This window comes from Zalophus californianus, chromosome 9 (assembly GCF_009762305.2).
Source record: "Zalophus californianus isolate mZalCal1 chromosome 9, mZalCal1.pri.v2, whole genome shotgun sequence".
In the NCBI taxonomy this organism is placed as follows: domain Eukaryota; kingdom Metazoa; phylum Chordata; class Mammalia; order Carnivora; family Otariidae; genus Zalophus; species Zalophus californianus.
Window position 1 is genome coordinate 126,621,588 of NC_045603.1, and position 26,389 is coordinate 126,647,976.

The 26,389-nt window shown below is 37.7% G+C and overlaps 1 protein-coding gene across 4 annotated transcripts; it reads right to left on the reverse strand.

Annotated features, from left to right (window-relative positions):
• Positions 1–52: 52 nt before the first annotated feature.
• SUV39H2 (suppressor of variegation 3-9 homolog 2) lies at positions 53–24,673 on the reverse strand. 4 transcript variants are annotated; one of them, XM_027593375.1, is made up of 6 exons: positions 24,501–24,673; positions 21,713–21,858; positions 8,692–9,363; positions 6,243–6,389; positions 4,752–4,881; positions 53–3,958 (listed from the first exon to the last, which is right to left on the reverse strand). In XM_027593375.1, exons 1-6 carry the CDS (start codon positions 24,529–24,531, stop codon positions 3,852–3,854), a joined length of 1,233 nt encoding a protein of 410 aa, XP_027449176.1. In that variant the 5' UTR covers positions 24,532–24,673; the 3' UTR covers positions 53–3,851. The 4 variants fall into 4 exon arrangements, with proteins under 4 accessions (XP_027449176.1, XP_027449179.1, XP_027449177.1 ...); XM_027593378.1 differs by lacking the exon at positions 24,501–24,673 and adding an exon at positions 24,099–24,290; XM_027593376.1 differs by lacking the exon at positions 4,752–4,881.
• Between the last annotated feature and the right edge of the window lie 1,716 nt (positions 24,674–26,389).

The window sequence follows — 26,389 nt, forward strand, 5'->3', positions numbered from 1 at the left end:
TCTATTAAATATTCTTCAACACTTTGAGGTATGCTGGCATTTTACAGATTAAGGAAGCAAAAGGAGAGATTTCACTTAAAACGAGTTTAAGTGGAGTCTAAAACAATTTGCAGATCAGTTAAACTAAATGATATATACATTATCACCACACCGCACTGATCCTTTTCTAGCTCAAGAGCTACTCCCAGCTTTTGATGAAATATATTCCACAGACTCAGTATGACTGGGGTAAAAATACATTCATCCCATTTTACCTCTCTCTCCTATGAGTACCATTACTTACATGCAAAGTGAATATAAAATCACTAAAGAGACCAATAGAAATTGCAGATCATTGGTTGAATATCAAGTCATAACTACAATAGGCCCAATACAAGAACCCAGAGACTTTTTTTTATTTATAGCTCTAAAAATTAGTTACATTTCATTATTACAATCATATAATCAAATGTAACTATATATTCACTGACACCAAAGACCTCATCTTAACAGTCGAGCTGCTTACAACCCAGAGTGGGGATTCAAAACGTGCCTGGAAACATTCTTCTGAAATTTTTAGCACTTTATAATCACATTGTCAATTTAGTATTAACATCCTGCCGTATGCTCATTGTTTTGTAGGTGAACCTAGCATAATAAATGCCAGCTGAATGAATTTAAGGGCTAGGAGCACTAGAACTTAAAAAAAAAAAATACAACACGAAACAACTTGTAGTGGTCACCAAAGATTTTAAAGTACAGGCTTACAGTACAGAATAATTGTAGCAAATACTTACATATGGTGCTTATGCTGTGATGCTTCATTTTTTACACACTGGATATCAACTCCTTTATTCCTCGCCACCACCCTTTGAGGTAGATAAATTTATTCTCCCCATTCACAAATGAGGAAGCTAAGGCACAGAGAGGTAGTTCACATAGCTGGGAAGGGGTGAAGCTGGGACTGACAACGCAGGCAATTCAAGCTCAGCGTCCGTGGTCTTAGCCACTATGAAATCATGCCTCTGAAAAAGAGCGCAGCTCTGGGCAGGATTAATTCTAGTGGCTACTTGGTTTTTACTTTAAGAACTGTAAAGTAGAAAAGGAAAAGTGAAAAAAAGTTTCAAAAACCAAGATAATCAGAAACAGCCCGTGACTAGCCACATTTGCCTTAGAGAGGAATCCAAGAGTTACATGTTTGTTTAAACTAAGTACAAAATTGAGGACATGATAGGTAGTTTACTGGCTCCGAGCTGGGTGATCTTGGGTGTGTTAATGTTACCTAACCAGTACAGGATTGAGAGCGCCAGCCTCACGGGTTTATGAGGAGCACAGAGAAAGGGCCTAATAGCTTGCTCAAAGAATAGGAGCTTTCCATCTAAAATTCCCTTACAGTTCCAGGCAGTTTTTATTTAGTACAATGTGTTCAAGTAACCTGGTGACTAATGCTCAAGACATTTTACAAGTATCCATCCATATTCACTTTATGCTATGTAAAATTCTACTTTACTATTCAAATGGATCAACCATGACAATGATAAACTTTGAAGGAATGGTATAAAAACCTTCGGTTAATCGCAAAAGCAAGTAGTCCAGAATACATGGGTGTTTTTTTGACCCTTTTGTAAGCCTTACTGGAAATGATGGTAAAATATTCAGAAACAAAGCTAAGCCACGATAAATAGAAAATCAAATGCCAAACTAAATTTATTTTGCTAAAGAAAAATGAACTGTAAGAAAAATAAATGCAGTCTGGATTTTGCACAGAGCGGGGGAAAAGACCCTGAGATTACCGTGTATCACGATCCTCATGTAGGTACTGAAAACAATGATACTAATACAACTTGCACAGTGGATTTACAGTTTAAACTCGATCTAAATATCACCCTTGAATATTGTCTATATTTATACTGAGAGAACAAATTCTGACAACTTGGGAAACTAAAGAAGCTAAATGTTGACTTAAAGGCTTTTAACAGCTTCATGTACGGAGTTCCTATTTTACTGATTAAGTCCAGCTTTTTAATAAAATAAAGGTAACAGAGGTAATTAAAATCTCAAAGACCCATTAAATTTCTAGTAATAAGGACAAAATGAAACAAGTTTACTGAAAATAGCCACTTTCCCTTTGCCCTCCTGTTTTACATTACATTTTTTTTTTTAACACAAGAAATAGACAAGAATAACTGGACAGAACACTTTTTAAGAATATTAAAATTACATATTTAAACCTGTAAGAATTATAATTCAAAGTAAGCTTGGCCATTGGAGCACCTGTAAATCTGTGATGCTTTCTCACCACTGACACCATGTGACTATTTTCTCATAAAGAAAACCTAAGAAATGGCACCAAAAAATGTATTTTTCCTTGACACCTTCAGCAGATTTTGGTTAATACACTGAGACTCCAAACATGTAAAGAATTTACCCTGTATTATGAAAGAGCAAAGTCATGTGGTAGCAACATAATGCATAATAAAGTGTAGCTTCTCCCAAAAAAGAGGTTAAGGATTAAGAAGATATTTGAAGTGCTGCATTCTTGAAGTCAGTTCAGTTTTACCCCAACTTATTTTAGGTCATTAAAGCAACGGGGCAATGAGCTTAGGTATAATTTAATTAGGAATACTGAAAGCCAGATTTACTTGCTGCGTTTACCTTCATGTTGGACACCATGATTACAAATGCCACAAGACAGAGATGAAAACACGTTTTTTTCCCCGATTGAGGTTTTACTATGCAGCAAAACAAAAACCGAGGAATATAGTCCATTTCAGTCTTCATGGTTCAAGTAAAAAAAGTTCTCATTATTCAGGTACACACTTTGGCCAAGCCAAGTTTAGCTTTATCACATTTAAAAAATTCATGTATAAAAAATAAGTATCAGTCCAAAATATAGATTATTTTAAGAGCCTGCAGGAAATAGAAAAATAATTAAATTTGGTGGAAATGTTAAAACTGCCTGAAATTCAGAAAATGTAATATTAATGTATTGTATGAAACATTACTGTTAGGTGCAACTGCACTCAGGAGTAGCTTGTTTTGCTGTTTATGTCTAGACCAGAGGAACTCAACATGGATCTCTTAATTCGCGTTACTAAGAGGGGCCCTTCAAGTGCTCCCTTCCCTCTGCCCAGCACTCCAAAAACCCTCTTGTGGTCCTACTGCCCCGGCCTTTCGAAGCAGCATAATGGCCAGCCATTCTAGAATTGTAGAGCTTTTTGGAAATTATTCTTTTAAGGGAATAAGTCTTTAAGAATTACTGGTTCAGACATACATGACTCATAACAGTCTAGATTGCTTCAAAATATGAATTAAGCTGTAAATTTTTTTATATTTAATTTTAAACCTTAAGTTTATGTATGAGTAAGACCCAATATTTTAATGAAAGTAGGAAAATAGTATATAGTATCATCTGTTTGTCTCAAATACAAGTACAGTGAGTAATAATGGGAATGACAACATAATAGAATAGCACTTGTATATATTTGTCCAAACTGAATTAACTTTCTCTAAAATCAAGGTACGCAGGTTGAATATTTGATCTTAGTGACTGTTACGCTATCAATTCAATGCTTAAACACTGAAGGAGGCATTTCTTTATTCACACAGACTTTTTATGTTATGTATATGCTCATATGTAAATAGTTTTCATGTTTGGTATCTACTAAATATGTGTATTTCAAACTAGTCTGTGTGACCCTGTGTTCTCTTCAGAAGCATCAGTAATACATTTGGCCAATAGTTTGAAATATGAACTGTAAATTAACATAGCATATAATCTTGATAATATGAGAAGAGTCCCAAATACTTTTTTGAAATGTTAACATTAGAAAAAAACAAAACTACAATCATCAGCTCTATTTCCTGAAAATTCAGTTGAGGTAACCTCTGCAAGTCACAGCTCCACACTTGCACACAGTTCTGACCCTCTTTTTGGCTGGGCTGTGGTCAACAGAATCTGAAGATATATCTCCAGAACCTGATTACATAGAAAAAGAAATACAGAAGTAAGAATTACGACAATTCAGGAGGAAGTTCAAATTTTCTATCAGTTTTAAGTAAATGTGAATATTCAGAGACAAATCATTATGAATTATCTTGAAAGGACGGTGTGGGCTAGTAAGAGATAAAAGCATATACTATTAGCCCATACTTAAAAGAACAGCTTTCGGAAATGATGGAACTTAACTGGGAAAATCCAATACACAATCATTCAATTTCATACATTACTTAAGGGCCATAAAGCAAGGCCAAATAGTAACACCCTGTAATTAATACTTAGAAAAAAACAAAGAAAAAGATATTGTCACAATAAAGCAAATAAAAGTACCATTTAAAAAAAAAAAAAAGCCAAATCCAAGTAGGAATGGAATAAGTTCACTTGTGATTTAAGTCGTATTTTCAATCTTTTGAATATACATCTCTTAGTAAATATTCAGAAATGTATGCCTTACAATTTTAAAATACAAATAATATTGAGAAAAGATGTGTATGATAAGCTTTCATAAATGGAAATTATGAAAAAAGCAGGTGGCAACGTGAATACAGAGAAAAGAGCATTACTCAGCTCAAGGTCAGGCAGACCTGGATTCTAGTTTTACCTCTGTCAGATTAGCTTTGTGACCTTGAGTAAAATGACAACTCTTAGAGCCTCATTTTTTCTCTTCTTTAATATTTGCTTGGTTCAGATCTTTTGGTTCAGGTCTTTTCCTACTCTGATTCTTCATATGGAAACAAGTGAACACCAATCAAACCGTACTTGAGAACCATACCTTTCATTTGATAATCAAAGGTGAGCTCTTCTCCAGCATTTATGGTTCTTGTGGAAAATAATGCTATTCGGGGAAGACGGGTGTCAAGGTTGTCAATGAAAACATTGAACACCTGAAGATTTGGGTCACACTAAGAAGGAACATTAGAACCCATTTAAGTAAAAATGACATGAACAGGCTCTTCTACATTCCATATAAAATAATTTCTCGACTATTATTTTTTAAGTTCTGTTAGAATTACACTGTTTATTGTTTAGTGGTCTTTGAGGCACGCAAATTAAAAAATACTGTTTTCACTTATAGAAAATCTCAGACATACACACTAGTGAAAATAATAAATCCACATACATTCACCCTGCAGCTTTAACAATTACTAACATTTTTACCAATTGTTTCACCTAGTCTCAACCTTTTAACTTTTCTGAGGACTTGTCATGCAAACCCTAGATAACATTATCATTTCACCTGTATGTAGTTCATTTCAGTTAGTAACGTGATACAGAGAAAAGTAATGTGAAATAGAATATAACTATTTAAAAAAAAAGTCAGCATTATAAAACTCAAATTTTATACTGAATGGAGTTTCATTGCTTTAACCTCTGTTTGGAATTGTTTAATATTTTGAGAATTCTGTATTAAATTCTGGACAATGCAAGAAGAAACATCTAGTGAATCATCCTAAGAAATCAAAATAAGTGTTTAATTGTCCTTGTATAGAATACATCTGTTTTGAGAGTATCTCAAATTTATCATTAAGAAAAAAATTTGAAAAAAATTAAAAAGAAAAACATTAAAAATCAAAAAACAACAAACGACTCAGAAGGTTTCTGACATTTCACTACTAAACGTAAACTAGTTTCTTGGTATAAAATCCATCATAAGTTTAGCATGGCCTACTTTCTTATATGGGCAGCTACATAACTTACCCTTATCTGCTGGCACTTAGTAGGTACCCAGTAACTAATCATCTCCCTTATTTTTAGAAATAGTTGATAGAGTATAAAATTCTATAATCAGGGTTCCAGCTGTATTCTAACTTCTTTTCAAACATGAATTAAAAATAGTAACTGGTAACTTAGAAAAATAGCCCTAAATACTTACTCTGCAAATTCTTAAATCTTATAAATATATTAACATGTTACATGTTAACTTCTACAGTTGCATGTGATTCCTAACCCTTCTACCTCTTAATTCCTCCGCTCACTAACTTCGTCCTCTACATTAACACAAAACCCAACTTACAAAGTTTTGGAATGATTAAATGAAGTAACACATAAAAACTCTTGCAAAACGCATGGTATTGTGTAGGCACCTCAGTGAATTTTCCTAATACAGCAATAATACCATAACCTAACCAAAGAGGTCTTTGTATTATACTTTGGAAATATGAGAAGGGTAAGTAATTTAAAGATAATTATTCCTCAACTATGGAAAATCATTAAAAACAGTGCTAAGTTGATTAGTCCTGTCTATTCTTTAAGTATCACTTACACTGTGATTCACAAAATGAGAGACATTTCCATATCGGGCTGCATCCACTGTGAATTCATCAGATTCATAATCCAGATCAAAGAGATATGTGATTCCCTTGTTGTCATATAACTGCCCCCGTCTTTCAGCTTCTTCACTTGTGATTACCTAAAAAGAAAAAACTATAGTATATTATATAGCTATTGTTGAACTGAAGAAACACACTCATCCATAAATTTATTAACATACTAATGCCTACAAAGGTAAAGAAATTAAAGTGTCATCAAAACAAATATTCACACAAAGTACTCTAGAAGAGCTGGATGGAAAGATGTAGAAAACTAAGGGCAGAAATGACTGCAAAAGAATCAAGGCTGTTTAAGAAAGGAATTAGGACAACCCACAGTTAAGAAATTGAGACAGTACTACTTTCATTCCAATTTATTCAGATGTTCAAAAAGCTACCCAATTATAGCTTTCTGTAGGACATAACGGAATGTAAAGGACTAAATTTACAAGATACTCATTTGCAACAATGTGGATGGAACTAGAGAGTATTATGCTAAGCGAAATAAGTCAATCAGAGAAAGACAATTATATGACCTTACTTATATGTGGAATTTAAGAAACAAAACAGAGGATCATAGGGGAAGTGAGGAAAAAATAAAACAAGGTGAAACCAGAGAGGGAGACAAACCATAAGAGACTCTTAATCATAGGAAACAACAGGGTTGCTGAAGGGGAGAGGGGGAGAGGGGTGAGGTAACTGGGTGATGGGAATTAAGGAGGGCATGTGATGTAATGAGCACTGGGTATTATATAAGACTGATGAATCACAGACCTGCACCTCTGAAACCAGTAATACATTATATGTTAATTTAAAAAAAAAGTAAAGATACTCTAAAAGCTTATTTTTCCTGTAATTTGTGCAGTTACAAATGGAAATCTGTTACAAATACAGGAAAGAAGGCATGTCAAATTTGCAGTCAACTGTATGGAAAGTTTAGTTTCGTAGAGTAGGCATAATACCCTCTAGTTCCATCCACATTGTTGCAAATGAGTGTCTTGTAAATTTAGTCCTTTACATTCCATTGTGTCCTACAGAAAGCTATAATTGGGTAGCTTTTTGAACATCTGAATAAATTGGAATAAAAGTAGTACTGTCTCAATTTCTTAACTGTGGGTTGTCCTAATTCCTGTCTTAAACAGCCTTGATTCTTTTGCAGTCATTTCTGCCCTTAGTTTTCCACATCTTTCCATCCAGCTCTTCTAGAGTACTTTGTGTGAATATTTGTTTTGATGACACTCTTGTTTTCATGAAATTCTGTAGCTCAAAACCATCGTCTACAGTTCTAAGAACACAGCTTTACCAGATGCTCAGCTTAGGAAACCAAAAATGTCTAAAGTGATTCATGGTGTCAACCAGATTTAACTATGGCATTCAGTAAGCCAAAACAGAGGGGAATTTGATTATACAAGATCTGGTATCCCATATAGTGATTTACAATAACCTGCTGTTGTATAAAAACTGAAGGATCGAAGTAGGGTTCCAATTTAATCTCAGAATTCTAGATGAATACAGATAATTATACATGACCTAGTTCCACATAACTTTTAAAATGTCAGATGTGACAACCTGAGATATGCAAGTCACACTTGTATTTTCTAGTCACAGCTTAGTCCTTCACTCAGTTTGAGGAAGTGTAGCACAGCGGCAAAGTGCACTCATCTTGGAGCCTTGGTTTTGAATCCTAGCTCCTCTTCACTACAATGTGACCTTGTACAAGTTGCTGAACTTCTCTGTGCCTGTTTCCTCATCTATAATAACGGAGATAACACTACTACCTCAGAGTTATTGAGAGTATTAAGGAGTTAAAGCATAAGGTGCTTAGAATAGTATGTGGTACATGCAAATACTATTTTTTGTATATTTACATTATACATATAAAAATAAATTTGCTCAGTCTGGTAATTTAGAGAATAGTCTCCAGCTGAGCTACAAAGAATTTGGATCTTCTGGTGGATTCAATAAATGCTTTTAAAGTTATTTTACAACACTTGCTAAGAAAGCATTTGTCTACCCTACAGTATCTCTCATGTTGATACGATATTGAGTTTTGCCAACTACACTTAACCATATTTAGTCAAGTGGATGAATTATAATCTAAAAGTTTTCAAAGTCAGCAGGTGTTTAGATCTGATTTTCTTCTTAGGGCTTTTATGTAAAAAAACAGTCGCCATATTTTACAAATGCCGGTTTCAATGACTATGAATGGGTGTTTCTGAAAGAGGACTATTTTGTTTGTGATTATATATATATTTTTGTTCATATACAAGTTTGTATTTCTAACAATGCCAGTGAACCCTTCTCTCACTTGCAAATGGTAATATAAAAAGTACCAATATTTGTTACTGATGTAAAAAAAGCATAAACCTTCCACACCCATTGTTTGTTGTAAGTTGAACATACCTCTCCAACATATTCCATGACAAAACTCATTCTTTTAATCTTCACAAGGGTTTTTACACCCCAGCCACAGCCATTGCTAGTTCGAAAGATGCAAAGAGAATACTGGGTGCCTTTTTGTACAATCCTATTGGGACAATCGGGTCCACATTGACACCTTGAGTTGCATTCATAAATGGGGGTACCAGGTGGGATTTTAATTTGCTGGTTTTTATTATAAGCCAAAAGAACTCCAGCTTCAGCAGGACAACATTTCTCAAAGAAGCAGTCTGTACATGAACAACCAAAGGTAGCTTCATTGACTAAGCTGATTCCAGGAGCTGGTTTGTATTCATTAATGTAGTAGAAGTCTGAAGGTGGGCCCTCTAAGTCAACAGTATTTTCAACAAAAATCATTCCTTTATGATTCTTTCTTCTGTTGAGTTCATCTTGCCATCTCTGCAGAGCTACCCTTTGTTTGGCCTTCTTTACAATATATTCGGCAACGGCAGGTTTCAAAGCTTTGTTATTGTCTTTTAGAGATATTGCTTTGCCTTTGTTTACCTGAGATAAATAATTATGCTTGTCATTAGAGAACTGTTGAAGTAGTAATGGGCACTTGAGATTTTGCAAAGGTTCCCAAGTATTTGTAGAATCTGGCCATCCTTTCCATTTTACAAGATAATACTCCATATCCTTAAAATATAAAAGAAAATTGAAATCAGATTATGAGTCCTAATTACTTAAAAGAATTTAATATCTTAAAGAGTAAGGTAGCCATTATCATTCTTCTTAATAAAGCTCAGAATATATTGAGTCAGAGGTTTCTAGTGGATGCAATACAAACATAAAACTTTTTTCTTTATATTACATAAATTAGGTGCAGAATTTAGTTGTGGCATAGTATGTTTGAGCATAGGTAAACTGCACGTGAACATAAGAGTACTGAAATTCATGAATATTTTACTAAACAGTAATTATTAAACAAAGTCGTATTTCGTATTTATCTTGATCACGGAAACAGGCAGTCTCAAAACTAACAATTTATGACCTACTTAGTGCTTCACTTGGCCAGCACAGATGTAGGCATCCTCTAAGGCAGGTAATTTTAATATTTTACATTGGATATAAGGCAAGTTCTATTTCTCAATATCATGGGCACACATCCCTTAGATGTTCTAGAGACACAATGTCCAATAGTCATTCCTAGCAGCATGTAGCTGTCAAGCACCTGAAATGTGACTAGTCCAAATTGAGATGTGCTTTAAGTGTAATACACACTGAATTACAAACACTAAACACGCAAAAAAGTAAAGTATTTCTTAACATTTGAAAAATATTGATTATATACTGAAATATTTTGCTTTTATTGGATTAAATATATTATTATTTTTTAAAGATTGATTTGTTTAAAGTCCTCTCTATGCCCAACGTGGGGCTCAAACTCACAAGCCCGAGATCAAGAGTCACACACTCTACTGACTGAGCCAGCCAGGTGCCCCCAATTAAATATATTCTTGAAAGCAGTCTCACCTGTTTCATTTCACTTGTTTAATGTGATTACTAGAAAATTTAAGCTTATATGGTTTCTACTGGACAGACATCACGATTCCAGAGAATTCTTACCTTATTTAGACTCACCCGTGAATGGATTAGGTAGCAGGCACTCAAGCCACCTAACACCAAACATTTTGATTTATCCCTCAGACTGCTGTTGTGGCCACCATGGTCCCTAGAATTCTGCCTTCCTACCCCAGTGACTTGACTAGGTTCTCTTCCCTTAAAATCAGAGAACGCCATGTTAAGTTTCTCTTAAAAAAGGTGGTTAAGTGTGTATAATAAAAAAATTCTAAAGCCCTTCAATTTTTTTCTTTGTCCTCTGGAATAACTCACATATATCCACACTCTAAAATATGAAAGTGATTAAACTGTATATTCTACAGTTTTTAGTTGTTTTAAATCATAGATATGGATTAAAAACTTAATTGGGATACATTTGCTTTTCCCTGAAATTTTTAAGTTTTTATTATAAAGGGCATGTATAACACTTGTTTTATTATTGATTAATGCCAAATAACCTGGAAGGTTTAGGAAATGTTACTGAGGCACAAACTGGGGTAAAGGAGCCCCGAGGCAGCTTTGCTGAAGCAAATCACTCAGCCAGTGATTAAGTTTATATTCTTCCCACTGATTCGTCTCAATGTTTTAGTATATTCTACTCAAAAAGCAATAGTGCCTGTGAATTAACTTTCCTTCTTTATGAAAATGGTCAAAATATGCTTTACCTGTTTAGAAAATGTGGTTAAATTAAGGTGTGAGGATATGCAAAAAACTGTACTTTCTTGAAAATACATACAGTGATTTCAGGGAAAAAAGGAAAAGCTTAGTTAGACATATTTAAGTGTTAGTCAAACTGGCTAAGTGTAACACGGATTTCTCCCTCCTGTCAGGTAACTACTACAATTTAGGATTTATGTTGATATCTGGTCAACAATAATGTGACCCACGTGGCAGTATCTAACATACCTATTGTACTTCTTATCTAGGAAAGTTTTTAATTTTTCTGACTCTGGAATGCAGCAATGCAACTCTGGCCCTTTTTTTTTCTGCTACAGTTTTTCCTACCATACCCTGGATTATGCCAACAGTTGTCAGCAAATAATGGAAGAAACAGAAACACTGGCTTCAAATCAGATAATTAAGCTAAATTATCATTCAGCAAAACCAGTAACACCAGGCCTCTGAAGTCAGCTTCCAAAGTAACATACCACATTGTTTAGTAATGAGCCAGCTGCATTGTTAGTGACTGTTTTGTATGTTAATCCCATCAGTACCTACTTAATTTACGGATGGTAAAGATGTTTATAAAACATGAGTGCCTTTGGCAAAATAGTATAGAAATACTAGTAATATTTTACTTCTACTTTGTAGACTTATTTTAGTAAGTGCATTTTACTTTAAATCCAAAAAAGATATTTCCATTTTGAAAAATTGGTAATCTTACACAGAAAAATTAGTTTGGCCTAACAAATTTAATTAATTCATTAAAAATTCCAAATAAAAGTCCAAAAGTTCATAAGCCTCATATATATCAGTATTTTATTCTGATATGCAGTCAACTCTTGATTACCCATAGAAATGGAGTACGGTTGTAAAATGATCCATCAATCACTCCTGTATAATTTAGAATGCATTATAAGAATTTTGTCTTAAACACATTTTCCCCCACTATATTTGGCTTAGGTTAAATTCATTCAAATATTTTAGTATTTAAAATAAGTATGTGAAAGTTCAGCCCCTAGGGGGTGTAGGGGGTGTGATGAGATGTAGGGTAGTGCTAGTCTTCAGGGGTAAAATCTCTGGGAAAAGAAGGCAATAATATGTACAGTAAGTAGCAATGCAAGGCAGTACAATTTTAAGTGACAAAACAAGACAATAATTACCACTAGTATATAAAGAAGGAAATCAATATAGTCAGAAAGGAGCACAGAGAAAGCAGAACAAACCAAACTGCGAAAGGCTGATAGAATTTGTTGGGTAGGGAACAGGGCAGGCAGGATGAAAAACACCAGCAAAAGCATGGAGCTAAGATTTGTATGAAGTATCCAGAAAACAGTGAAGAGATGGATTTGGCTACCTTTAAAGTTCAGAATATTGAAGCGAGAAGTTAAATGGCAAGGCAAGAGCAAATTTTAGCCTTGAATACTCGACAGAGGCATTTGAACCTTTTTTATAGGCCAATGGTTTTTACAATTCTTAGAAGCCATAGTGTTTCTGTGGGAAGCTTCATTACATACAAATACATTTGATTCCATCTTGTTTATTAGAAATAATTTACCAGTCTTCTAATTGCCAAGCCAATGACTCTTCAGTCCTCATGTTACTTGACATCACATTTCTCTCTTCACTATTATTCCTTTACTGTCTTCTTTGCTGAGACTACTTACTATCCTTGCCCATCACTTAATGCAGATACTCGGGGCTCTGTCCTTGGCCCCTTTCCACACCAAGTAAGGTTTATCGCTTTTGAGAATCTGGAGAAAGCTATGGACCTTCCCCTAACAAAAGTCACATATGTACTATTTTGGATAATGGAGAATATCTGGATTCCAGAGGTTAAAAATTCTTGCTCTAAACGCTCTCTGGGCAACCTCATCACTCCAGTGGTGTTAATTATATGCTGATGACTTCCAAAATTTTATTGGCACCCCCATATATCCAATAGCCTACTGGGTGTCCAACAGGTTCTTACATCCATCTATCTCCATGGAACTCACCACTGTTCTTCCTAAATGGATTTTTTTTCTCCTTTTCCCCATCAAGTATAATCTTACCCATCATCTACCCAGTCACATGAGTCGCAGACCAGGAGCTCAATCTAGATTCCTCTTCTCAATCTGTCATCAAGTTTCTTCAGATATTTGTTCCTGTCCATCTTTATTACCATAGCTCTAGTTACTTCAGGCCTTCAATTCTTGCTGGGATTACTGCATTAGTCTCCTAACTGGTTTCCCTGCCTCTGGCTGGTGACACCCCAATTTTTCTTTACTAAAGTGAAGTTTTCTTATAAAAATAAGAAATCCATAGTACCAGTCGTTCTGTTACTTTCTTGCTTAAAAATTTTAACGGCTCCCCCACTGCCTAAAGAATGAAGTTCAAACTTTCTGTTATAACAAAGATCATTCTTGATTGGGTCCCTGATGCCTCTCTAACACAGTCTTCCATCATGGCCCCATTCACACACCACCCTCTAGCCATACTGAACTGTGGCTGCTAGTACTTGAAGATGCCAGGCCTTTTCACCACTTTCTCCTTTGTTTACAAAGTTCTAATTACAGTGGCCTCTTACATTTCCATAACAAACTTATTTTGGTCTCATTTTTTTACGTGTGGAAAACCTACTCATCTTTAGAAGTCAGCTCAAATGTCACCTACCCCGTGAAGTCTTTCCTGACTCTCTTGCCTGAGGAGAACTGATCACTGCCAATCCCCTTGTTTCCCATTTCTAAACTTAACCAGAGACCAAGAGGGATGAAATCTTGTTCTTCATAGCCCCAAAACCAAGCACAATTGCCTACTATATCCTAGACTTTGACTGTTTCTGAATGCAAAACAAAAAATATGGCTGCCAACATATATGCAATATAAAAAAATCACAAGAGTAACTACATGAATCTTTAAAAGAAATACAAGCTGTTAAACTTAATGTAGATAGTAATTCATGTTTTTTCAATATTTGTTCTGTCATCTGCTGTCTATAGCCAGTAAGTGGTAGCAAGCACAAAAACTTAAAATATATATATATATATATATATATATGGGAAAACAAAAAACAAAAACTATCTTCCCATTAGCCAATCTTTCCTGAAAGTTTTGAAATCATCATATTCAGTATTAGTGGTAAAACAGCCTGAATCTAATTATGAAAACACTAGTGTTCCATGGAAAGTCACTGGATTTTCAGGACAGTAACTGACCAAGTAGCAATTCTGAGACCTGGGCTAGTGGTCCAAGACTGACACAACTGAGCAACATGACCCTGGAAAAGTCCTTTCTTGGAGTTCTCTTTTCCTGATGTCTCAAATATGGATTTTAGTCAAATGATTTCTATGTTATTCCAGTTCTTAACAAACCACTCTGAGTGCAGTCTTTCAGGAATATTAATCTATGTTAGAGGTGGACAATTCTGCCAGTATGTGTCATGCAGTAAGTGGTGGTTCTAGAGACAAAGAACTACCTGGATACTTTATGAAGTCAAAGCTTTGGTAATATTTCTCTCTTAATATTTGCTTATTAAGGGAGAAGGCTTACCAATGTGCCTGGGGGTTCTGGTCCTTCAATGATGAGCTAAGTATGTTAATAAAGAGTATTTGGTTTTGTCAGAAATGTTTCTGTATGAAAGGTGAACATGGCAGCAACATGTTGCAGAAAAACCATACAGCACTGACACTACCACAATTTGTTCAAGTGGACCCTGACATGAATTCACAACAGTAAGAGCCCTGTCATTCCTCCAGTGAGCATTCATTCCATTTCCCAAACTGGCTAGTTCCCAAACTAGGAACTTCTCCACTTTGTTCAAGGTCACTCTCCCACTACCTCCCCCGTTATTTTCAGTAGCCCTAGACCTCTGTTCCTAATGCAGAGAAAAACAGAAACTCCCTTAATTTTCACCTTTCCATGGACATGTAACTAGAGAAAAGGTGGATGCTGATACAAGAGATGTATTTCCTCCATCAATTATCACACCTCTCCCATCTCTTCAGTTTCTCCTCTACTTGCTCTCACCAGCATTTAAACCTCCCACATTTTTTATTTTTAGCTTTTTAAGCCTCCCTCATTTTTTAAAAGCAAAATTAAACTAAACCTCCTTTGATATATAAATGCTGGAATATATAAGGAATTTCAAAAATAGGATAAATTACTAAAAGTCGAGAGACAGGAGACTCAAGGTCACAGGGGTGGAAGACTTCTTTTCAGTATAAGAACATTCAACTTTTTAGAACATTCAATTTTTAAAATCACATGCAGATATTACCTATATTTTTAAATAAAAATATAAAATTATAAACACCTTTAAAACCTACATAGCCCTTTCTCCCTTTCTTCAAAGCTAGACTTCTTCAAAGCATTATCCATACTACTTGACTCTTTCTCACCTCTGATTTCTTTTTTTTTTAATTTTATTTATTTGTCAGAGACAGAGCGCGCACACAAGCAGGGGGACTGGCAGGCAGAGAGAGAAGCAGGCTCCCCACTGAGCAAGGAGCCCAATGTGGGACTTGATTCCAAGACCCTGGGATCATGACTTGAGCAAAAGGCAGACACTTAACCAACTGAGCCACCCAGGCGTCCTTCACCTGTAATTTATGCTTTAATTCATTCTATTTCGGCGTCTTCTACCATGCACAAACACTGCTTTAACAGCATCAATGACTCTTCCATTGCTCAATGCAATGGGTCCCTCATGGATCTTCTTGACCCCACTGGCCTCTTCCCTATTGTGCTAACATTCTCTCTCCCTCAGGCTTCATGACTCATTCTTCCAGTTTTCTTCCTACCTTTCTGGCCAGTTTGTCTCAGTTGCTTTGATAGTTTTTCCCATGAGAACCCCCACCTCACCCACCATACTACTCATCAGTCCTTGCTCTCTTCTCACATTTTCTTTGCTTGATACTGCAATAGCCTCTAACCATTTTCAAACCATTCAAGGTCCAACAGCCAGAACACCATCTTCAACACATCCATCTCATCACGTCACTCCCCTGCACAAAACTAGTTAATGTTTCCCTACTGCCCTTAAGATAAAGCCCAAATTCTTTTCTTGGATTGTAGGGAGCTGTACTTTCTGGGTCCTCCCCATCCTTCTAGCCTCCTTTCAATCTCTCTTGCTATGTTCCACTCACACTTTCTATTCCTTGAAGAAGTCAGGCTCTCTTCTGCCTCAAGACCCTTCCCTACTTCTCTTTCCATTCTTTAGGGCTGAGTTTAAACACCATTTCTCACGAACGGCTGCCTAGTTTCTCCAGAAGTTACAACCTTCTGTTACATTAGCACTTACCTCAACTGTAAGTACATTGTACAATTATATTTAAGGTTTTCTACTCTCACTAAAAGATCAACTCCATGTATCAGAAACCATGCCTCTGTGTCATTAATTGCTGCGATCCCCAGTGTCTAGCATATGACATGGCAGATGGCAATAAATAGCTGTTAATTAATGGATAATCATATCCATTCCCAGAGCTTCAGTTGCTATCTTTTTCCCAATTACTTCAAAATCTGTTTTCCAGTTCTCACTCTTGACTCTGAGCCACATTCTCAACTCCCTACCAGTCATCCTACAGTTAAATGTCCTCAACCTTCTTCTCCAAACCCAACCTGGTCCTCCCATCCGAATCCTCCTAAATTGCTGGGTCTTGGTAAGCAATCTTGTCTACACCACCACAAGTCAGAAACACATGTTTTCATAGATGTAGATCCCTCACTGCTGGATTCCTACCCAATCCCGACCACTAAACCATAGACTTGTACATTTTATAACCATGATAATTAAAACAAAAACAAAAAAACTACCTATTTCTTTTTATCTCCTTTAGTTTAAGCACTATAATTTCTTGCCCAGATCACCGCAACAGCCTTTCAGAATGTTTAAATTGTGTGTCATTCCCCTCCCCGCCAATCCACTTTCCTTACTGCAGACAGAAAATTCTCTGAATATCTGACTGTATCACTCTTTGAAAACCTTTCAAGTGACCCCCCATTGCTGTAGAATGCTGTGAAAGTTCCTTCACTCATCTCTCATCCTTTCCAACTCCCATATTCTAGCACTCCTTTCTCTGTACTAAAACCATGAGTTATAGTGTACCTGTCTTTTTTAGGTCTTAGGGGGATATCCCCTCTTCTGGGAAGCTTTCTGTGACCTGGCCCTGGTGTACCTCCCACAGATATGTAATGAAGTCTGCCACTGTACTTATTATACTATATTTTAATGGATGGTGTACTTATCCATCTTTCCACCAGGCTGTGAGTTTAAGGTGAGAGACAGTTTCTGATTAACCTTTATTTTTACCAGAGTCTAACGTAGTACCTGACACACAAAAGAAACTCAAATGTTTATTGAGACTATAGAAAGATGATATAGGAGCTATTAGTCAATAGATTGCTGCTTTAATCTAAGTCTGAAGCTAAGAATATCTAGTGTACTGGTGATTGTGAGGAATGGAGAAATCACTGATGCAAAAGCCAATTCAATTCATTAAGTACTAACTAAATACCCATTGTGTACTAGAGACTACAGTAAGACCTAGTCCTAGCCCTAAATGGTTGACAATTTAGCAGAGAAGGTATGAAACCAAGCTATAAAATGTGTCAAGTTCTAGAATAATACAAACAGTGCTTATTAAGTCCTGACTATAAAGCAATTAATTTTACGGACATGGGGGGAGGGCAGAAAGCTCAAAAATAAGTGGTAACCTTTCAGCTGAACTTTCCAGGCCAAAGAGAATTCTGTCAAGGAGAAAAGGGAAACAACAGTATTCCAGCGAGGGAACTGGATGAGAACAGCAAAAGGGCACATGGGTGTATAATGTGTTCAAGGAACTAGAATATAAGCTATATCCCCAATGCGTAGAACACTGCCCAGCTCATAGTAGGTGCTCATTAAATCTTAGCTAAATGAAAGAATTTATATGTATTTCCGTGTGGATAAAAAGTAGGATATGTCACAGGAGATGAAGCTGGAAAGGCAGTTGGTGACCAGATAATAAAGAACCTCACTACAAAAGGTCTCAGCTTAGATTGGTAGACAAGCCATTAAAAGGTCTAAAGCAAGGCCCTAACACAACCAGAACTGTGTTTTAGAAGCATCTGTAACGGCTTTGAGGAATATGGTATTGAAACAGTGTCTCTTACGAACTAAATGGAGGGGTACACACAAAAAAAGGACACGGTCATGTGATCTTTCACGTGCCCTGAACATGAGAGGGGAGAGAGTAAAAGGGTATATGTGGAAATAATACTGGCTCACAGATTAAGTAATTTGTGCTAGAAACAAGAAGAAAGGAGGGATATAAGTGGTCCCTCTTAGAAGGGACCTAAGTGTGCAAGTAAGGGTGCTTATTCCAAAACAAGAAACCGAAAGGATTGATAAGAGCAAAAGGGAAACCAAAGAGCAAAAGCTATCTAAACCTAACTACAACATTCAGAATCCTGTGTAAGAATAATGGTAGTTCCTTCAATGTAGGCACAGACCCCTACATAACTAACTGTTCAAGTACAGCAAGAATGAACATAAAAACACAAATAGAGAGACAAAGATAATATAATCTGATGACCTATTAGATGGCAGGTAGAAAGGAAGAATTAAAAATGTCTGAACTTAAAAAGTTTAGGTAACTGGAGGTATCATGGTTTTCTTAGATTAGATAGGGAACACTACTAGATCAGGAAGCAGATTTGAGGGAGGAAAACAGGTGCAGTTTTGAATATGTTGAATTTGGGAACCTGTACAGTGTCCAGTTTGAAATGAAGTCCATAAAGAGGTCAATGCCTCACAAAGATTTGGCAGTCATGAGTCAAACAGAGAGAAGTAGAAACCACTGGGAAAGAGGTCATCTACAGAGTCATTTCAAGGTAAGAAGTGGGCCAAGGACAGAGCTGTGAAGGTTATCTACATTTCAGAGGAAGGACAGGCAAGAGACAATGGAGATTCAGAAAGAGTACTAAGAAAAAGGTGGGAAAAGGAGGGGAGATAGAGGTGAGTAACAATGACAGAAAACACTTCTACAATATGAACATCACAGGTCAGTCTCTGTTCTAAGCATTTATCTATATCAACTCATTTAATGCTAATCATAACCCTAAGATGGGTACTATAATTATCCTCACTTTATAAGTGAAGAAACGGAAAGACAGAGAGGCTAAGTAATTTGCTAAAAGTCACTCAACTAATAGATGGTAGAGACGGAGTATGAGCATAGGCAGTCTCTCCTTGGACAAGAGAATTTCAAAGAAGAGCAAGAGGCAAACAGTGTCAGACATTGCTAAGAAGGAGAGTAAGATTTGAGGTCCTCATATTTGGAATGAGGAGGTCACTGATAGGGGCATAAATCAGAATAAAGTGGGTTAAAAAGTTAATGAGAAGTGACGAGACAATCTCCAGGAGAAAATTTTTACAAACTGTGTATCTCATGAGGGACTATCTAGCATATATAAAGAACTATTACAACTCAATAATTAAAAAAAAAAAACCCAATTTAAAAAAATGGGCAAAGGCTCAGAATGGACAGTTCTCCAAAGAAATACAAATGGCTAAAAAGCACAAAAAAGATGCTTGGTATCATTAGCCATCAGAGAAATGCAAATCAAAACCATAAGGATTGGTTTTGAGGTACTACTCCATGCCCACTAGGACAGCTATAATCAAAGAGTCAGATAATAATGTGTCGGTAAGGAGGTATAGAAATTGAAACACTCATAACACTGCTAGTGGGAATGTCTGGCAGTTCCTCAAGTAGTTAAACACAGAGAAATTGTATGACCCAGCAATTCAACTCTTAGGTATATATCCAAGAGAAATGAAAACATGTCCATACAAAAACCTCTACATGAATGTTCATAACAGCATTATTTATAATAGCCCCCAACAGAAACAACCCAAATGTCCAAGTGAGGAATAAATTGTATATCCTACATCCCTATAATGGAATAGTTGGCAATTAAAAGGAATGATGTATTAATACATGCTACAACATGGACAAACCTTGAAAACACCATGCTAAATGAAAGAAACCAATCAAAAAGAACCACATACATAATGTAAGGTCCTATTTATGACCCTGTAGATTGCCTATTGTCCAAATAGGCAATCTACAGAGGCAGAAAGTAGATTACTGGTTGGCTAGGGCTAGTGGGGTAAGAAGATTGGGGAGGTTTGGGGAGTAGTGCCCAAGTGGTGCGGAGTTTCTTTTTGGCGTAATGAAAATGTGCAACCGTCACCACAGTCAACTTTAGAATAACTCTGAGAGCATGCTAAAAGCTGAGTTGTACACTTTAAATTAGTGAATTGTATGGTATGTGAATTACATCTTGACAAAGCTGTTTGAAAAAGTTAATGGGAAATGAAGTAGAGGACAGGAATGCTTGAGTGGGGAGACAAGGCTGAAGAAAGATTGGATAAGACCTGAATAGGTTTTATTGACTGAGAGAAGTAAGTGGAAAAAGAGAGCTTAAGAACAAAAAAAAAAAAAAAAAGAAAAAGAAAAAAAAAGCAGGCATCATGGATTAAGCAAAGTTCTAACAGGGATGGACAGGAAAAGGAAAAACAGTGACAGCAAAGATACAGATAACTGGTGTAAAGTTCAGAGTTCATACTTGAAGGATCCTATATTTCACGGAAGTGGAAGACAGGGAAGTAAATACACTTCAGTGTCTGTGGCTGAGTACGAAGGTGAAGGATAGAGTAAGAAGTCCAGAAAAGTAATAAAAAATTAGAAAAATTGCTGACAAGAAAGGGAAAAGAAAGCAACAGATAAAAACCTTATGTAGAACCGAGTGGAGTGAGATGAGAAATAAGCTTTAATGGTATCAGTACGTGTGATTATAGGATATTCTTGGCTAGACTGGTCAGGCCACAGTTTATACAATAAGATGGCAGGTGACTGGGCTGTTTTGGGGTTGAAGGTTGCTGAAGAGTGTAGGTGAAATGCTTGATCATAAAATCCCACTGAGTGGGGAAGGTAGTTACATGAAAAGATGATGGATGTTTCAGAGGAAGAACTGGACTTAATGACTGAATCAATATGGAAGACAAAGGAGAAAGATTCCCAATTCATTTGTCTGGAAGAAGTGACAAATAAATGACCAAAAAAGAGTTCTTGGAGAGGGAGCAGACTACAGAAAGATGAATTACTCAAAAATATATCATAAGGTTTAGATTGAGGAAGGTTCTTAGGAAAACAAACCTGTCATTTTAAAGAGAAACAGGAATTCAGGTGAGGCCCCCGAGAAGTTAAATGACTTTGATAAAGCCACAAAGTACCAATCGAAGATCAGAAATGACTCTAAACTCCAGGCCATTCTATTATACCACAGAACCTCACATCTGGAGTTTGACACGGTACAGGACATACAAAATGGTGATGCTTCCTGAGGAGGTTCAACAGCACTAAAATTGGGTTTGAATTTCTAGGTTTATTTCAGGTGATAGTGGGGAAATATGATTCAGGAACAAAATGAATGACAGAAGCCAACATGAGATAAAACATTTGCTCTGGTAATCCACATGGAGATAATCAAGAGTTGGATGTAGAATGATATAAGTACCTTAAAATATTCTAATGCAAGAACATTTAATGCTTCAAAATCCTCTCAATGTTATTTGGCAATATAGATGATAGGACATATAAATTTATTATGACTTAGAATTTTTAACATTAAGAAGAGCTTTTGCTTACTTTTAAGGTTCTTTTTATGTTACAGAAATATGAAATACTGAATTGAAGTCTGATAAGGTCTCTTTTAAGGGGCTAGATATTTGCCTTACCTTTACTACCTTGTAGTCACACAAGTATTCCACCTCATAATTGTTTAGATTCCTTTTGGTGATTCCAATCGATTTACATGTGAGTTTTTCTTTTCTACATAATTCCTGAAGAGTATCAAGTGAAACTAGGCAAGGCACACACCAAGCTACAATAAGAAAATAGAATTCTTTACTAATGAAGTAGCTACTCAATTAAAACAAAAAAAGGAAAAACTTAAGACCGCTATATCCCCACCCTTCAACTAGCAATTTTACAGGACTGAAAATTCATATGACAAGAAACCATTTATATGTCTTCAAGAAAAAGTTAAGCATTAAAGAACTATTTTGGTAAACTGGTCTTGGATTTTTTTCATGGGTCTCTATCCTACTATGCTTAACTAATGTAAATTAATTTCTACTAAGCCACCTGAACAATAAGTTTCATGTCTGTAAGCTTTCTTGAAATTACATATAGATGCAAACGGCAACAGAGATAGTTTTTACCTTTTCCATTATAGTCTACATAGAATATAAAGAATATAATCAGTTTTAATAAAATGTAGATCCTAAGACAAACTTATTAAAAATATCTTAAATATATTTTAAAACAGCCTTAAAAGTTATTAAAAACAACTTTTTCCCTTTCTCTTCGTTGGACAATAAGAAATGAAATCTAATTGAAATACAGTTCTACAGTAACATAGTCATACAGCAATCACATGCCCTACTTTTCCCATTCTGGAATGCTGCATGAAATTTTAAGTCCATTTATTATTTTGCCTATGCTGTATTATTATCAAGGTAAATAAGCCCAAGAATTGTTACAAATAATGGAGAATTTGTTTTCATAATACTCATTTCCTGCATTGTTTTTAAAGCCAAGATTTACAAAACAGAGTACTCAATTTACATAATCCATACCAAGCTTAAAAAAAATCAGACACACTCATAATTAACCTTACAGAAGCCAGTAACTAAATGTGCTAAAGATTTTACTCTCAATTTTGTGTAAACAGTATGCTACCACATGGCATATAAAATATGTTAACACAAACTGATGTTTAGAAATATGTAATAAACGTGGTTTTACGGCTCGAGTTATGGTAAGCACTCCAGAGAATCAAGGGTCCTCTGCCCCAGCCTTTGCTTCGCTACCTAGCTACATGACTTTAGTGATGTTTCCATCTTTCCAGGTTTCAGATTCACTGAAAAAAATGCGGGGGTGCAAGTGGAATTAACCAAACAAAATCTATCAGTAAACTCAAGCTTTACTCGGTAGCTCTCCAAGGTAGTTGTGATAACCTTTTGTTTTGAGGTAATTTCCAAGGAAGAGAGAACACACAGCAGCTCTTATTATATCCTTCCCTCACCCTCCCCAACTCACACTGGGGCTTCATCGTCAGAAACCTTGAAGCACGATTTCCATCACCCCGCTTTCTACAAAAGATTCGTAATTCTAGACCAAGAAAATGAAAGGTATTTTCTCCAAAAAAATATTTGGGGGAGTGACTGCTTACTGTGGAGTGGTGCTTTGGGTGCAAGAGAGTGGTACAACAGAAATGACCACTTAAATGTCTTCCATTTAAAAAACTTCGGGATGTTTTGTGTAAAGTTAACCTCACGATGCTGATCACGTGCAAAGGAGGTTCCTCTTGGGTATCACCCAAGGTGTGTATGTCTGTTGTCCCTACCATTTTTACCTAGTTTAACTTGAGGTTCAAGACAACCCTCGACGTAAATGCTATTTTTGAGGGAAAAAAAAAAAAAGGAACATAAAAAACCGCAAACCCTTGGTTAACAATTCCGATTATCTATGATAATGTAGAAGATAATTCATTTGCAAGATTAAACATTTCATTACCACTACAAAAACCTTAAACTAGGTTAACACTAACCCCTAGTGGAAGAAAAGTTTGGGGATAATGAGTTCATAATCTAGGTGGACAGGAGTAGTGCTAGCAAATATCTTTAAATTCTAGAATGCCTTGAAAATTCCAGTCTTTCAGAGGGTGCGCGAGACAGGCAGGCGCACACACACACACACACGCTAGGATCTAATTCTCTGGCGTCCACAAAAATAACACGCAAGTTCCCGGTGGGTATAAAAATTACCGTAAGGCAGAGGCTACGTCTTCAAACACCCACTTACTGGGATATTCTCCGACGGGGAATTTACCCTTCTAGCGCGTCCAAATGGGGTGTATGCTCACTTATTTCCTTAGCGTTCATACTTCAGCCCCAATTTCTTTTTTCCTCTGATACTGAGGTCACATTTACACCACCGGGTACTTCCCGCTTCCCAGTTAAAAAGCCAGCCCGAACACAAAACGTCCCGCCCAAACCACCACAAAGGAGTAAACCACACGCGTGCCCACAGGCCCTCGAGCACCCCCCCGGGGATTACCAGGAGCCGCGGCGGCCGCCCGAATACCTCCACACTGCGACCAGGCGGGGAGGGGCCTCCGGCCCAACGGGCAGCGGGGGCCGGGCCACGGAGTCCGCGGGACCTCCGCGGAGCGAGAGACAGCCGACCTCGGGGCAGGGCGCGCGGACCGGGCCCCGCGGAAGCGGGATGCAGGAAGAGACTGCGGGGAGCGAGCGGGCCGTGCCGTGAGAAGGGTCAGGGACCGGGGGAAGGGTGAAGCCCGCGGGGCGCCTTTGGGGGCCAAGGTGTCAGCAGAGCGGGAGGCGGCGTTTCGCCGCGTCGCGCTCTGGCGGGCCCACGGATCCCGGCCCCGCTTCCCGGGCCTCGGGAGTTTGCCTGGAGAACGGGGGACAGTGAGGGGTGCCGCTCTCCAGCCCTCACCTCCTCGCGCCTCGGCCCCAGCCGCCGCCATCTTGAGGAGCTTTCATTCAAACTGGCGCGGTCTGACGGGATAGCTCAGCTGGCCTGACGCCCCGCCCCCGCCCGACCTGCGCGGGAGTCTGGGGGCCCGGGGCTCGGGGCTGGAACCCGCGACGCGTCCTGACGTCACCGGAGGCCGACCCCGGCCGCAGCGGCGAGCGCGCATGCGCCCCAAGTCCCGTCCCGACACGCGGGAGGGCGCGGGAGCCGCTGGAGGGGGGGGGGCGGGGCGCGCGGTCCTGGCCAGACGGTGCTTCTCTGCATTAGCGGCCAGCGTACCTCGATCGGGCGGTGTAACTTCTAATTCGGAAGTACGTACACCAGGCCTTCGATGCTTTTTAGTTCTTTCACATCAACCCTACTTGTATGTTGTGCAAAATCCAAAATGTAAAGTGGAGCTGTGTGGTGCAGAGTTAGGTTTACCTCCCAAGCCTGTTCCTCAGCCACCTGAGCCCAACTAACCATTGTTTCCTTACACGCTGCACCCCTAGATCAAAGGTTCTCAAAATTGGCTACATGTCGGGATTACTTGGAAAGGTTTTGTTTTTTGGTCCCACTCGCTGAGATTGATTTAATTGGTATGGGGTGTGACCTGAGCTTTGGAATTTTTTAGAGCTCCCCAGGTGATTGTAGTGTGCAGCAGTTTGAAACCACCAGTCGTCTCCATCTGTGCTTCTCTCACTTGAATGGCCATAGGAATCATCTGAGGATCTTGTTAAAATGCAGATTCAAATTAGGTAGGTCTGGGCTGGGACCTGAGGTTCTGCCGTTTCTAACGAACTTTCCGCCTGATGCTTCTGGGGGGGAGGGGGTCGAGGGGAAGGGTGTGCACAGCTTGCTAGCAAGGCTGCAGGAGGCCAGGTCTTCTCTGCTGGACAACTGTAGCAGCTCCTAACCGGGCTCCCCACCCACCCCCCACCGCCCCGCCCCCATCCATTCTTTACACCGCTTCCATGGTGATTGTTCTGAACAGTCTAACGCAGAAATCTTGAAAGAGTCAATTGGGAAAATTTGGGTAGAAAGCCGTTTGACATCGACCAAGGATTTTAAAAAGAAATTTATGTCAAAATTACAAAAATCTTTCAAAACATCATGTATAATAAATTTGAAATACTGTATACACAGAACATTGAAGAAATTACTTTGGTTCCATTGTGAAGTACTGTCTAGCCACTTAAAAAGATGTTTATGAAGACTTTAGTATCATGGGGGAAGTGTTAAATATGTTAAGCAAAAACAACAAAAACCTGTAAAAGTTTCAACTACATAAAAAAAGTATAGGAAGATAAATGTAAAATCTCTGGGGAGTGATTTCCTTTTTGATAGCTCCTTTTTACATATTTAATCATTTTCTATAATGAGCATCTTATTACCTTGGTAATAAGGAATAAAAAGTCCTATCCATCCCTATCACATGGAAGCCCCTTTGTGATATGGTTGTTCCTGTCCACTTCGCAAGCCTCACTGCTCATCATTCCCTCCTAATTTGTGACTTCCTCGAATATTCCCTGCTCCCTGTCCCTAGGACTTCAATTCTGCTCTTGCTGCTAGAAAATGCCTACTTTCCCCCATCTTTGCCAGGATTACTCCTAGAGACCCTTTACAATTTAGATTCAGCTTCACCGCCTTCCTCCCCTCCCCAAGTGTATTCACTGCCAGTCCTATATGTTCTTAGAACAACCCAGGAGCACCCATCCTGTTTCTTGGTTTTTCTTCTACCTCATTGACCTCTCTTCACTCCCCTTTTTGGTTCCCTTTATCTAGCCTAAATGCTGGGGTTCCTCAGGGCTTGGCCCCAAGACATCTCTCTTAGGCTCTCTCCCTAAGTGACTGCCTCAGTTCCCATGGAT